General features: G+C 40.5%; 1 protein-coding gene across 1 annotated transcript; it reads left to right on the top strand.

Moving 5' to 3' along the window:
- Window positions 1–4494, top strand: MS3_00006520 (uncharacterized protein). Its single transcript, XM_051214688.1, has one exon. It carries the CDS (start codon window positions 136–138, stop codon window positions 3739–3741), a length of 3606 nt encoding a protein of 1201 aa, XP_051067870.1. The 5' UTR covers window positions 1–135; the 3' UTR covers window positions 3742–4494.
- The last annotated feature ends 10564 nt before the right edge of the window (window positions 4495–15058 follow it).

A 15058-nucleotide genomic window follows, 5' to 3' on the forward strand; every position in this document is an offset into this window, starting at 1 on the left:
AAAGTGCTTTCTCTCATTCTTGTGTCTTCTCTCTGGAGTTCAAGTCGCTGTGTAGTTCTAGACTGCGGGTTATCGGATTAGCTTAGGAATCGTATATAGCGTTCAACCTTACACGACTTATCAGTGGCGACGGGGATGAAAACTTCAATGAATATTTCCTTGGAGCAATTAGAAGCTTATATGGTGCGTCAAGAAAAGAGGTTTGAAGAGTCCCATATTAGAATCATGGAAACCCTGATGCAGAAATTCTGCCTGTCCGAGAAAAACCCTGCTTCTAGTGAATCTCAAGTATCACATACTGATTCAGTCATTAACGCCATCCATGAATTTAATTTTGATGGTGTAGCAGGTGTAACTTTCGAGTCGTGGTTTAAGAAGTATGAAGATTTGTTTTATATTGATCTTTGCAAACTGGATGATGCTTCAAAAGTCAGAATACTTCTTAGAAAACTTGGGACTATGGAACATGAACGCTATAGCAACTTCATTCTTCCGAAGAACCCACGAGATTTTAGTTTTGATGATACAGTCAAAACCCTATCCCAAATCTTTGGAGAACAATCATCTCTATTTAATATCCGTTACCAGTGCTTAAAGTTAACGAAAGAACCAGGAGATGACTGGGTGAAGCATGCAGGAACTGTGAACCGAGAATGTGAGAGATTTAAATTGTCGTCCATGTCTGAAGATCAGTTTAAATGCTTAGTATTTATCTGCAGCCTGCGTTCACCCGAAGATGCCGATATCCGAACCAGAATCCTAAGCAAACTCGAACACTGCCCTAACATGACCCTGCAAGAAGTGACTACTGAGTGCCAAAGGTTAGTAAACTTAAAGCATGATACCTCAATGGTAGAAAACGGTAACTGTTTCCGTAACGTCAATGCAGTCAAGAGAAAAGTCTTTCAAGGTTCCAGTACCCATAATTTCCAAAATAACAGCGACAAACCATCATCTCCATGCTGGGCATGTGGAGGTTGGCACTATAAGAGGTTTTGCCCATATAAAGAACATCGTTGCAGCAAATGTCATCGGAAGGGGCATAAAGAAAACTTCTGCAGGAGAAGAGACTATAGAAAACGTTCCGTGAAATCTTACTCAACGAAATACAGATATAGTGCTCCAACCAACAAGATATTGGTATCACATAACAGAGCACGAAGTTGCCACCAAAGAAAGTATGTGACCTTGAATATTAATAAACACCGTACCCGCCTTCAGCTGGACACAGCTTCTGATATTACTTTAATCAGCCCAGAAACGTGGAAGAACATTGGGAGACCCACAGTTTTCCCAACAACACAGCTGGCACACAGTGCATCTGGAGGGAAGTTGAATATTGTTGAAGTGCCATGCATTGTTTCTAAAGGTACGGTAACAACAAATGCAATATTGTATCTTACTAAGAAGCCAGCACTAGACTTAATGGGGTTGGACCTTATAGAAACACTTAAACTAGCAGATCATTCTATCAACAGTATCTGCAGACGAGTAAGTACAGACAACACCCCAGAATGGAATCAGAAAAACGCCATGCTACAAAGACATCAAAACGTGTTTAGAGAAGGATTGGGAGAATGTACGAAAGCTAAAGCACTGTTAACTCTAAAACCTGAAGCTGCTCCCATTTTTCGACCTAAAAGACCTGTACCCTATGCTGCTCTTCCAATAGTTGAACAAGAATTACAACGACTTCAGCAAATAGGTGTTATCGAGCCTGTGAACTTCTCGAATTGGGCTGCACCAATAGTGGTGGTCAAGAAGTCGAATGGAAGTGTTCGTTTATGTGCAGACTACTCCACGGGATTAAATGAAGCGCTACAGTCTCATCAGTATCCGTTACCCTTACCAGAAGATCTTTTCGCTAAGCTGAACGGTGGCAGATATTTTGCAAAATTGGACTTATCAGACGCATACCTACAAATCCCTGTATCTGATGAAAGCAAAGATCTCTTAACGATCAACACACACAAAGGTCTGTTCCGGTATAACCGACTACCTTTTGGGGTAAAGACAGCACCCTCTATTTTTCAGCAAATTATGGATACCATGTTACAAGGTATTTCAGGAGCTGCAGCCTACCTAGACGACATCATAATTACGGCAGTAGATAAAATGGACCTGCAGAAGAAACTGGACCAGGTACTAGAACGCATAGCTGATTATGGTTTTCGCCTCCGAGCGGAAAAGTGTGACTTCTATATGCAGCAAGTACGGTACCTTGGGTTCATAATAGATAAAGACGGAAGACGACCAGATCCAGAGAACATTGAAGCAGTGAAAACAATGCCTAGACCCAGGGACGTTACAACCCTACGATCATTCTTGGGATTGGTCAGTCATTACGGTACCTTTCTCCCCGATCTCCATCGTCTACGTGCTCCACTAAACAACCTACTACAAAAGAACACAAGATGGAATTGGTCTGCAGACTGCCAAGCATCTTTTGAGAAAATCAAGCAACTCCTAACTTCCGATCTCTTATTGACACATTATGATCCTTCTCTACCGATAGTCGTCGCTTCAGATGCTTCTAACTATGGTGTGGGCGCAGTTATCTCTCATATTTTTCCTGATGGGTCTGAAAAAGCTATCTCACACGCTGCCAGATCTTTGACAACGACTGAAAGGAACTATAGCCAAATCGAGAAAGAAGCCCTATCGATTATATTTGCAGTGAAAAAGTTCCACAAGATGATATATGGTCGACATTTTACCCTAATAACAGACCATAAGCCACTACTTGCAGTTTTTGGGTCAAAGAAAGGAATTCCTGTTCATACAGCTAACCGACTCCAACGATGGGCAACCACACTTCTGGGTTACGACCTCAAGATCAAGTATCAGTCTACTACCGCTTTCGGGCAAGCTGACGCATTGTCGAGATTAATAGGCTCCCAATCGAAAACCCCGGAGGAGACTCTTGTAGCAAATATAAAAGCCGAGGAAGAAGTTCATCGCGTGTTGGATGACGCAGTTAATGGACTCCCAGTAACCTTTGAAACTATCAAGAAGATAACTGAAAGTGATAAGATACTGAGCTCAGTTAAAAGCTATGTCTTGACAAAATGGCCAAACAATCGCCTCGACGGAGAACTCTTGCAATATTTTCGTCGACGGGACTCTCTAATGGTTGTTGACTCCTGTATTATGTTCGGTGATCGCATTGTTGTCCCGAAGTTACTACGTCACAAGGTCCTCAAGCAGTTTCACAGTGGCCATCCTGGAATCAGTAAAATGAAATCTTTGGCTCGTAGCTATGCTTATTGGCCGTCAATGGACACAGATATCGAGAATAAATGCCGTAACTGTTCATCATGTATCCAAGCCGCTAAAAATCCTTCGAAATGCGAGCCTCAGTGTTGGCCTATGCCCGCGGGACCCTGGGTAAGACTTCACGCAGATTTTGCCGGTCCAATCCAAGGGAAAATGTTTCTAATTATCGTAGATGTATTCACTAAATGGCCGGAAGTATACATCATGCCAAATTGTACAACGTCAGAAACGATCCGCAAGTTGTCTACCCTATTTAGCAGTTTCGGAGTGCCAGAGACCTTAGTGACGGATAACGGCTCTCAGTTTGCCGCAGAATCGTTTAAACATTTCTGCAGAACAAACGGAATAAATCATCTTCGTTCTCCACCCTATCATCCACAATCAAACGGACAAGCAGAGCGCTTTGTGGACACTTTTAAACGAGCATTACTGAAAGGGGAGGAGAAGGGACGACTGAGCAGGTGATCACAAAATTTCTGACATCATACAGATCCACCCCAAACCCAAATGTTCAAGACGGCAAATCTCCCGCGGAAGCCATGTTTGGAAGGCGTATTCGAACAGTCTTCGATGCCATGTTGCCATCCAAACTAGTGGATGAGCGTAGTCACGATCCAAGTATCCGGAACTTCAGTATTGGCGACAAAGTCTACATTAAATCATACATCGGGAAGAACCGATGGGAGCCGGGCGAAGTGGTGCAAAAACTGGGAAGAGTACTGTACAAAGTTTGAGGAGCTTTTGGGACATGTATACGTCATACAAATCAAATCCTTAAGGACAAAAGGACAGTGCAGACTCGAAGTAACCGGCCGACTTTCCCGTTAGAATTAATCTTAGACGCACCAATGCCACAAACGCCCAGGAACACTGAAAAGAAGTCTTGGACAAGAAAGACGACAAGAATAATGGGACGCCGTCGCAATCCAGTTATCAAACTACAAGTGGATCCCAGAAAGAAATCTTATTCGGGGAGGTGTTGGGTCGGCTTCCGGAGAACTTCAACGGAGCCTCCAGAGGCCCACAAGGAGCCGAAGAGTCCTGGCCAATCAGAGTGTGATGGAACGTTCTAGAATTCCAACGTGGCGTGCTACTATTGGTCGGTAGCATAATGTGTTGTTATCGGATTGGCTGTAAAATGATGTTGATTTAACAGACGCCAAAATCTATAAATACCCATGATTTTCTGTACAAAGATGAACCTTGGAATAAAGTGCTTTCTCTCATTCTTGTGTCTTCTCTCTGGAGTTCAAGTCGCTGTGTAGTTCTAGACTGCGGGTTATCGGATTAGCTTAGGAATCGTATATAGCGTTCAACCTTACACGACTTATCACTCCTTATTCTAACTTTGGCTTCCCCTCCATCATATGAACATACCCGCAGTGTTATATCACAACTCACTGTTGATTAATACTGTGTTCTCTCATCTGGAGCCTCCAGTAGCATTTCATTCTAGCAACAAGAGCTAGTATGAATGTAGTCCAATTTATCATTATTATGTCCCGATAAGCATCATGAATAGTAAGTTTTGTGATCCATTTGTGGACCAGTACTATACTTATATTTTTATCGTATAATTGTTGAATAACAAAACTATTCATATACATCTCCCTCTTACTTTGAACTTTATTTTGGCCTATGAATTATTATTATACGATTTTCCATTCTTAAATTATTCATAACATAATTCTTAATTATTATTGCACAAATGTTTATATTAATATCCGGTTTCACTCTGTATACTATTACATAAATCTACATGTATGTATCCGAATGCACTAAAGGATTTTTATTTTATTTTTCTAAATTGTTGGTTTACTTTAAAGGTCGACATTCATTACACGATCACTATTATTACCATGGTTTAACCCTTTCACTAGGTGTCCACTTTTTCTCTCTATCTTTATTCCTCAGATTACCAAGTTTGTAATTAAGACAATAACTTGTGTTACATTTAAATTGACTTCTCAGACCCGTTTTGTCTTCAATGTGCATAAATGACTCATACGTATTGATATTTCATTATCCTTTTCACTTAATTGAGAATTTTATAGCATCACTCCAATCTATAACTGCACAAACATTTATTCTAGCGTCATATTTTACTGCAATAATAAGTTATCTTTTCTTACTTATTTTCTATTTTATTTTTGTTACTAATTTGACGATACATACATAGTCGTTTATTCTTGTTCTGTGTTCATAAGCACGTCTATTAAACTATTTGCATATTTGTTATTATTATTCTATTATTATCACCCTCTTTTTTCAAATATGGCGAATATAATGCTAACACTATTAAAACTTGTGTATTACTGCATTTTCGAAGAAACCCGAAATGGTTTCTTCACAACACTTATGTACCCATAAGATGTTTGTGAATAATAATAATAAGAGTTCTTCAGAGTGTTCTACTTATCTCTTTCTCTGTTCCTGAATTTCAATGATTGTCTGACCTTTATTGTCATTGACCGATCTCTCTGGCCTACTGTATTTCCCTGTCATTTTCTTCGTTATCGTATAGCTGTCACATATCTCTTTCTTTCGAAGCTTTTTGCACTGTCATTGCTAGCTCCTCCGCATATTTCTACTCGTCGGCTCTAGTGCTCCTCCTCACTTGCTTGTTTGCTTCTATGAATTTAACTTGTGCCTTGACTTTATCTGTTCTTGTTCGGCTGTTGGTAATTGCTGTCTTCTTATTCTTTCTTTCATGAATATTTTCCACCATATCGATGGAGATTCATTCCTTATGATGATTATGCATAATGCGGCTCAACATCTGACAATTTGAACTTAGTGTTTCTTTGATCTCTTTCTACTTGTTCTCCATTGTAGTTTTTTCGTCTACCAGTATATCTTGTAAGTCTTCGAACTTGCTGTCGACAGCTATGCTGAATTATTTGGGTTTGTCAATATGTTGAAGAAAGGCTGAACTGAACCTTTCTAGTACTACTTCACCAGTGGTCCATTGCTTCCTTAGCTTCAGTTTCATCTCGGCGACCACCAGGTAGTGGTCCGAGGCTTTGTCAGCTGCTCTCTTTGTCCTCACATCTTTCATTGATCTTTTGAATTTTTCAGTGATGTAAATGTGTTCGATCTGTCTCGATATAGTATATCCGGTAAGACCGAGGTAACTTTGTGTAGGCTGTTTGCAGGAATTCGGGCCACATGTTTCGTTAATTGCATTGTTCTGGATATGAAGTGTCAAAAAAGCGTTTCTTGCTTCCCTTTCAAAGAATGAATTGCTTTCAAGTTTATTCAAAGGTCAGTCATTTGGTAGGATTGTCGCCTGAATTTCAAGTCTAGCTAGGATCTAAAAACGCCTGGTCTATTCCACTCGGTACTTAAGAGACTTGGGGAAGACCTCGAACTAACCAACGATGCCCTGTTCAAATGTGATTTAGATCCATGAATCGGAGACAAGCACGTCCGACCTAATCAAAAAGCTCAATAAACTTCAAAAATATTTCATCAGCTCTACCCTGACAATTGGTAATACTGATCTACTGTGGTCAACAAACTATGTCCATAGAAGACAAATGTTCGAGCAGCGATTTACAACATGTCCTTCTTAATCCACTCAGAAATCTAAAATACCACGGTTTACGTGGTATACACAAATTTTCAAAACTGTACACTCCCGGGTGGTATTTGATTTCCCTTGCCATGTGAGTGTGTTATGGTATATAACTTTGCCAACGCTCATCTGCTATGGCACATGTAGCGACGTGTCAGTCAGAATTGAAAATGTGACTTTCAGGCATATCACATATCACGTATAGCGAGCAGAAAAGTACGTTTATATACTGCTCAAAACTTTTAAAATGGAACGCCAAACCTAATTTATGCTATCAGGGGATGAAAAATGATAGTGTTGAACGTACAAACTACTCAAATCTGTCTGTGCATGTTGAACAGAACTGGAGAGTTGACAATGCTCATATATCCTAACCTTAATCCTGAGACTTACTTTAACCTGGTTGGACAACCCTTTCTGGACAAACTGACTAGACAGTGCCTCCTGCATTTTCGTGCGATCTTCATACATCCACGCGACTTCAAGGCATTTTTGTATAGTGGTTTGTTATATAACATAAACCCTGTGTTAGATTGTCTTCAAAATACTTCTTTATGCTTAGCATATCAATCCCCCTGATAACCGTTATAAAATTAATCACAACGGTGTGTGAGGTTCGGAAGACAATACGAAGCGCTGACCACAGTTCATCGACGAACTGAAAATATCAATAAGCTCCAAGCGCATGGGTTTGAGAGTGCGAATACAGACTCGAATTAAAAGTCGAATAAGGAGTCGAACGAAGACTCAAATCAACTAATATGATTTAAGCATATATATAGAAAAACGAATGACTTACCTAGCGATTTAAGCTAGCTAGTGGGATACGAGCGTAGGCTGTCACATGTGATTGAGCACTCATATTTATAAAAACACTATATTAATTACAATACAAAGACATAGATAAGTCTTTACTGTCCTAAGGACACCACCTGTCGAATAAGTTAATGAAAGGGCTTGATAAAATTAATTATAAACCACTCCAAGTACAGGAGAGGTGCTATAACTCTCAATCCTAACCCCAAGTGGCTAACTCTAACTAGAAGCGGTGCAGAGACTTTTAATAATCTGTCTGGTCATTTCGAGTGTTAGGAAAACAGGAAAAATCACGCCAACAACAATGGTTTTTCATGTGGTTTTTTCAACTTAGTGATAGATTGTCCTGAACACTTTATCTAGATCAGGCTCTTTACGATTGAGAACAAGACAATAAATAGGTGATACTGAGGTTGTCCTTTTACGCTCACTATTCAGATTTATGTTCCCAATTTTGTGGTGGATTGGCTATTCTACTAAGACAACCTATAACATGCTTACCTGTACTTTTACACTAGGACATTGTGGCCGGCATCATATGAAAAAAAATCGAACAGTAAAAGTGCCTAGTTACCTCTTTGTTCCTTCTTTATTCAGCATCATGTTCTGAGGGCACGGCTATGCAGCTTTTGACTTGAGCAAACTAGTGTTGTAACTTACAGATTATACCTGTAAAATCCGCCCTGGCAGAAATATATTATATTACATTAAAACATATTGATTAATTCGTTGGACACGTGAAAATTGTTAACACTTAGTGATATTATTGTTATATCTATAGGCTGTTCGCTTACAAAAGGCTGTTTGCTGATGAGCTCAAAATTGGTTGACATATGGTAGTACTTGTTTCAATTCATCCGTATACTACATTCTTGCCTGTTCTACTGAGGCTGTGTCAAACGATATACTGATTTACGTCGAAGGAATCAGGAGGAGTAGGAATTCCATAACGTAGAGCGACATACTGGCAGCAACAGGTCTTCTAAAAAATGTTTATTGTCTGATAGCAAGAAATATTCTCACCTAAAATTGGGCTTTGTGTCATCGAAGGGTAGAAATTGAATGGAGGAAGTTGGAAATTACACCGAGAGTATGTTGCCTAGATCTTCATGTTCGGTAGCCAACATAAACCTCATAGAGCTAGTTCAACAGCAGAGTCGAAGTTTACCGGTATCCTAAGTTAAGAATTGCAGAATGAAGTATAGAGTTCACGACATAGTAATAATCTGCCACTATTAAACAGTACGTTTTGACCCTTCTTATCATATGAAAAAGCATATGAGGAAGAAGTTAAATAATGTGTCGATAAATAAGCCCCCGAAACTAGTGGCTCTGTAAGTCTGTGTCATTATATGCTGACCTCATTAGTTTTAATGGGCTCACCTAGCTAAAGACACTCGGTTATGCATCCGAACCAGATCATGAGTGGGTACGTCGTGCTTCACATCTCCTATGACCGCTAGCCAGCCTAGACTGATCACCCCTCGATATGTCAACAACCTAGCAAATATATCTTCAAACCTCTTAACTTTTGACTTTGGATTTGAATGGGTTGACACATTCCAATCTTTACTGGAACACTGTAGAAGGTAGATCTCAGTATCTCGAAATCAGAGGCATTTTCTCACTAGCTATGAGAATCTAGAGGGGAGTTTGAAACGAAGCATATAAGTGATCATATCTTAAGGGCATGATTTTGAAATTGCATCAAAATCACAGTAAGGTGGCTCAATGTTGAAGAGAGTACTAAAAATGGTAGGTTAGAGCAGTAAGTAATTACTGGGCCTTACATTCATCGCTGAAATAGTACTTTCTTCTAAGTCATCTCTTTGGAATACTGAATTCAGAAAATGATGTGTTAACTGTAGAGTTCTAACTTATATTGTCTGTGTTGCTGTGTATCTTTCGAAGAAGCGTCCTCCCACCACAGATGAAGTCCAAACACATATGCCCTAGTGCAATATGTGAAGGAAGCGACTACGTACGACCCGGACTCTGAATCGTCCTGACTAGATCTTACACTGACCCATTGTGAGGATGATGTCATGAAACTCGATTACATGCCACCCATACGTAAAAGCGATCACGCAGTCCTAAAGTTTAACCTTCATATAGTTATCAAAAACTAGCACTCTTCGGCACAACCTAGACTTTGTGTCTGGAAAGCAAATATAAAACATATTATACACTCAGCGTTGTCAGTGAATTGGACAATAGAGCCGGAGTCCCCAAATAAAAAGGCTTGGGATGTACTTCGACATTCGTACTTCAAAGTTAACACACCCCACATTCCTCGGACCACACCAGGGAGTGAGAGAAACTTTCCACCATAGTTCAGTAGGAAGGTTCGCACTGTTCTCTGTAAGGGGAGAAGAATGTGTGATAGATTTAGGTTGCTGAGCACTGATGGGACAAAATCCCAATATCGAGAAGTTCAAAATAATGATACGAACTTCGAAACACAGTATCTACCGTCAAAGTCCAGAAATACAGATCAAAAACTCGGAAAAACATTTTCCTCATCAGGCATGCAATAATACGGAACAGTCCTCTCCCCAAAATACGCATAGCAGATGAATTACATACGTTTGTAAAACTCCTTGATCAAGCCCTCACTTGCACTGATCTAGCACGTACGAACACATCTGCTCTCCACTCAGACATCATAGGCTCTCTCCATGTCTAGACCAAAATGGACATGAAGTTCAGTTTGCCTTATTTTTCCCACTTTGCAGTTGTATTAGCTACTTTTTCCACCCTGTTTCTTTACTTGAAGTAGACAGGTAACTCATTGAAACTGTCGATACTGTTCAACTAAACTCGGTTCCTAAGGCACACTCAATACCTTTGTAAAAAGTCAAGAGGACCGCAATCGACTGCCTACTACCAGTGGTCTTGCATCTATGGAGCATGTTACCCATCAACTGGTTATGATAAGACAAAATAACATCATCACCAAGTTAGTGTGAGTTTTTTCCTGTTTATTCTTTATTATCTCTCTACTCTCTAGTACACTATGCTGACTAGTAATTAATATTATTTCTTCACTCGTTACCTTATCTACGACTCATGTACCTCTATACTTTTTCACCTGCTTTAGTAAACAACTACCCTACATTATATCCTTCTTAATACTTATACTCTGATTGGCAAACTATGCTTTATACTATAGTCAATAGAAACACTGCATTGATACCTTACCCACAGTCCATAACTTGTAAGCTTGTAAAATGGTACTTACAGAAATAATGTTCTCCAACAGATTGTGAAATACTGAGGATTTTGTAAGGTATGACATATATCCAAAAACCGAATTTCAGGTTTAGACTATTCCAGGAATTAAAATTCCACAGCGTGCCAAGACAGACTTCTCTGAGAGGCCAGTCATTTTTCATAAGTTAAGAGAATCTTCCGATAGGGAACTAGAGGTCATATTTGAGCACGGTCTAATTCATATTAAGTCCTTAATAAGCAAGCTACCCCTAGAAACAGACATGGGGATTGGCATCCGTAAGCTTTATAGAATAAGAGAAAAGGTGGATTCTGAAAGTGCTCAGAAAATCCGCCTCTTGAAGGTTACCTTTGCTATGGTCGAAGTATGAAACCTGATGCTAGGAACCTCATGCGAACTGGTTGGATCCGAAATATACATCCGTGAGGATCTCAGCCTGGTTGTGTGTATAATAGATGAGCTGCAGAAGTAGAAATAGATGAGTGCCACCAAAACGGTGGAAGAAACCTCGTACTTAAGGGTTTTCAAGTCGTAAAACTTTGGAGCAAAACAATCCTCAAACCACCATGGGTGGCAGGGGAAAGTTCTCCACAAATTGAAGGTGTGCTACACAAATGGCGGAGCTCGAGACAATGGTGGATAAAGAAAATCCGGGTGTTGTTGCTGTCTTAGAAACATGATTAACCTCAGGATTAAACCGTAGAGGAGGCGACGTTATCCTATACACAAAAAGTACCTTAGCCATACGAACTGTTGAAACAGTGTCACATGATTCAGGGACATGGGGTACGGTGCGCTGCAGGCTGAAATGTAGACTGCAAGATATTGAATTAGTTGTAGTATACCACAGTGCAGAATGTGTGGTGGATGACGTTTTCCTAAAAAAAACTTAAGTCCTGGTGTAATGTGAGTAAAAGCCTTATAGTAGGCGACTTTAATGCACCGTATATAAACTGGGTAAATTTAGCAGTAGGGTCGTCGATAACGTCAGTTGATTGCAAACTGTTAGAAATCCTAATTGCACTAGCTTTATTACAGCACATTAGAGATCCCACCAGACATGACCTACGGAGCTCCTCGTCTCTCTTGGACTTAGTCTTCACATACGGTGATGGTGTCGGTCAAATGACTTTCCTATCACCTTCAGGAAGAAGTTATCATGAAGTCATCTTATTCAAGCTTATGGCTGAGATGGCCTGTCGAACAGTTGCGCCGGCCTGTCCTGAAATATGGAATGCAGATATGGAGGCGATAAACTCTGCAGCATCAACTGAAAACTGGGTAATTGATTCAGGGGCATAGGAGAAGAGGCATGGACTCATCTCAGGCAGTTATACAACCAGGTAACTCAACCATATGTACCCTGGATAGACCTCCATATTCAACGTTTACTAGGACAAAGGAAATGTTGGAACGTTGCCATCAGACTTGGCACAGCGAGTACTATGGAACTCTACGCGTCGGTAAAAAAGAAGTGTACAATTAGAATCAGGAAAACTCGGAGAAAATAAGAAATGCAGTTGGCACAATCTTCACTCAAATAGCCTAAGAGACTAATGCCGTATATAAATTACAGAACAAGGATGCAGCATGGGATTCCCAAACTAATTAAGTGAGGGAGTAGATCTGAAATGATAGAGGGTGATCAAGATTAAGCATTTTTCACTCAGGAGCCTCTTCTGGACGAAGAACTAGACCCAAATGCAAAGTCAACAAACCGTCTGCTCACTGTGGACTTAAGGCTCTTAGCACTTTAGACACGGGAAAGTCAACAGGACCTAATGAACTACATCCCAAAATCCTGAGACAAACTGCACACTAACTGCAATGTTCAATATATCACTTGACCAAGGTGTGTTATCTATGGACTGGTACGATGGAATTGTTACTCCCATATATATAACAGGACCAGGACAACTTCCACCAAACTATAGACCTGTCAGCCTTACCTGTGTCGCAGCTAAAATACTGGGAAGAATAGTCAGAAAGACCATAGTGATATTTGTGGAAACCAACAACTTGTTAAACAGTGAACATCACGGTTTCAGAAAATTTATCTTGCGTAACAAACCTCCTTATGGCAAGGGATCAATGGAAAGTCAGTGGATGTTGTCTACATAGACTTCAGCAAAGCACGTGATAAGGTATAAACAAATAGACTGTCCTTGAAGTTAGAAAATCTTGGCATTAGCGGACCTCTCCTAAAATGGCTTAAGGATTTCCTGGTAGATCATGGACAGAAAGTAGGAGTGAATTCCAAGTACCCTAACCGGATACCAGTACTTAGCGGAGTTCCGATGGACTCTGTTTTTTAGGTCATTTACTTTTTGTACTGTATGTAAATGAACTCTCAAGTATAGTTGAGTACGCGATGTTGTTATACGCTGACGATGTAAAAAAAGATGCATGCACACTTCAGGTAGACTTAAATAATGTGATTAACTAGTCTAAAGAGTGACTGACGCCTATCAACGCAAGAAGTGTGTTTACATGCACTTTGGGGATACAAAGATTAGTAGGTACAGCATAGAGGAAGCGCCTGTACCCATGGTCCGGCCTCATAAGGATCTTGAGGTGACAGGGAGTCATGATCTTAAGACCATGGTTCACTGCTGGATGATTGCAGCTAAGGAGTTTGGAACCCTATGGGCTTTAAAACGGATATCCACCAAGTCAGATACTACTATGTTCACTACAGTATGCACATGGTGGGAACTAGGCTTGAAAACTGCGTTTATGCTGCAAGCCCCTGTTTGAAAGGTGACTCGGATATCCTGGTAAAAGTACAGAGGGTAGCTATCCAAGCAATTCAAAAACTACGAGGCTTACCATACGAAGAGCGGCTTGAAAAGCTGGACTTCTTTACTCTGTCTTATCTCAGTCTAAAGGGAGGTATAATTTCGATGTATAAAATACTAAGAAATGATTTTGGACCTAGCATTTTTACTCTTTTTCCTCCGACTAGATTGGGACATCTTAGAGAAACAAACAAAATACCCGTATCATGCAGGTTTTCACACCGAGTCATCAATCCTCGGAACCTGTTACCCAAAGCAGTGGTGTCCGCACCTCCAAATGACTCGTTCAAGAGAAGACTGGAAACTCATAGAGGCATAATAGAAAAGGAATAACATAGGCTGTAGGCCTTCTGTCCTTACTACATTAATCTGAATCCGATCATTCACTTTCCCATCGAATCATCAACGAGTGGAATGCATCACCTCAACACATGATTGAAGGTCCATCCGTAAACTCTTTCAAAAGAAAGTTGGATCAACCGAGGCCGTCTCACTGGTTGATGCTGCAAAGAAGTGTTTTAGCAAGCATAGTCGGAACGCGTCAAACAGCACTCGGTCTGTTGACACGCAAATCAACGTGGAGGAAACTAAGGTTAGTCCGATGATAGATGACTCAGGCCCGTCAAAGAAGGAAAAGCAGTCTCCAAAGGGGCCTGCCTCAAACAAAAGCTCAAGAAAAGTAGGGTCTTCTGTTTCCCGTCTGCCAGATGGGATCCAACAGGAAACACCTAGAAGCCGCAATCGCAAGGCTCGATCGGTTTCAAGCGGTCAAGCTGAACCTTTTCCCGTTGTCTTATCGCAGAACTAGAGGCACCTTGATTACAGTTTTCAAACTGCTTAGTGCCAAATTTGCACCTGATATGCCTTCATTTTTCTTGTCTTTCAAAACAGAGAATTTACGAGGACACTCCAAAAAACTTCATAAGCCGAGAACAAATTACTTATCAGCTGACCATCGACTTTCCCATCGAATCATCAACGAGTGGAATTCACTACCTCAGCACGTGGTTGAGGCTCCATCCGTCGACTCTTTCAAAAGAAAGTTGGATCAACTGAGAGACCACCATTGCCAGGACTAACATAGGCCATCGAGCCTCCTGTCCTTCCCAAACTGAAACTGAAACTGAAACTGAAAGACCATCATTGCCAGGTCTAATACAGGGACATAGCCTCTTGTCACTTCCAAACTGAAACCGTAGGATAGAATAGAGTTCTAACCAAGAAATTGCGATTCGGAGTTATAATAAAACATACATACGGTTAGCAACTTTAGGTTGTACTGATCAGAAAGTCATTCAGTCAAATCCGTACGATTAAATGCAAAATACCGCGTAATCTAGAGGATTTCCATTGGACACT

This window comes from Schistosoma haematobium, chromosome 2 (genome assembly GCF_000699445.3).
Source record: "Schistosoma haematobium chromosome 2, whole genome shotgun sequence".
Classification (NCBI taxonomy): Eukaryota; Metazoa; Platyhelminthes; class Trematoda; order Strigeidida; family Schistosomatidae; genus Schistosoma; species Schistosoma haematobium.

What these genes read in the sequence shown, in the direction of transcription:
- MS3_00006520 (XM_051214688.1), top strand. Translation starts at nt 136, where the DNA reads ATGAAAACTTCAATGAATATTTCCTTGGAGCAATTAGAAGCTTATATG.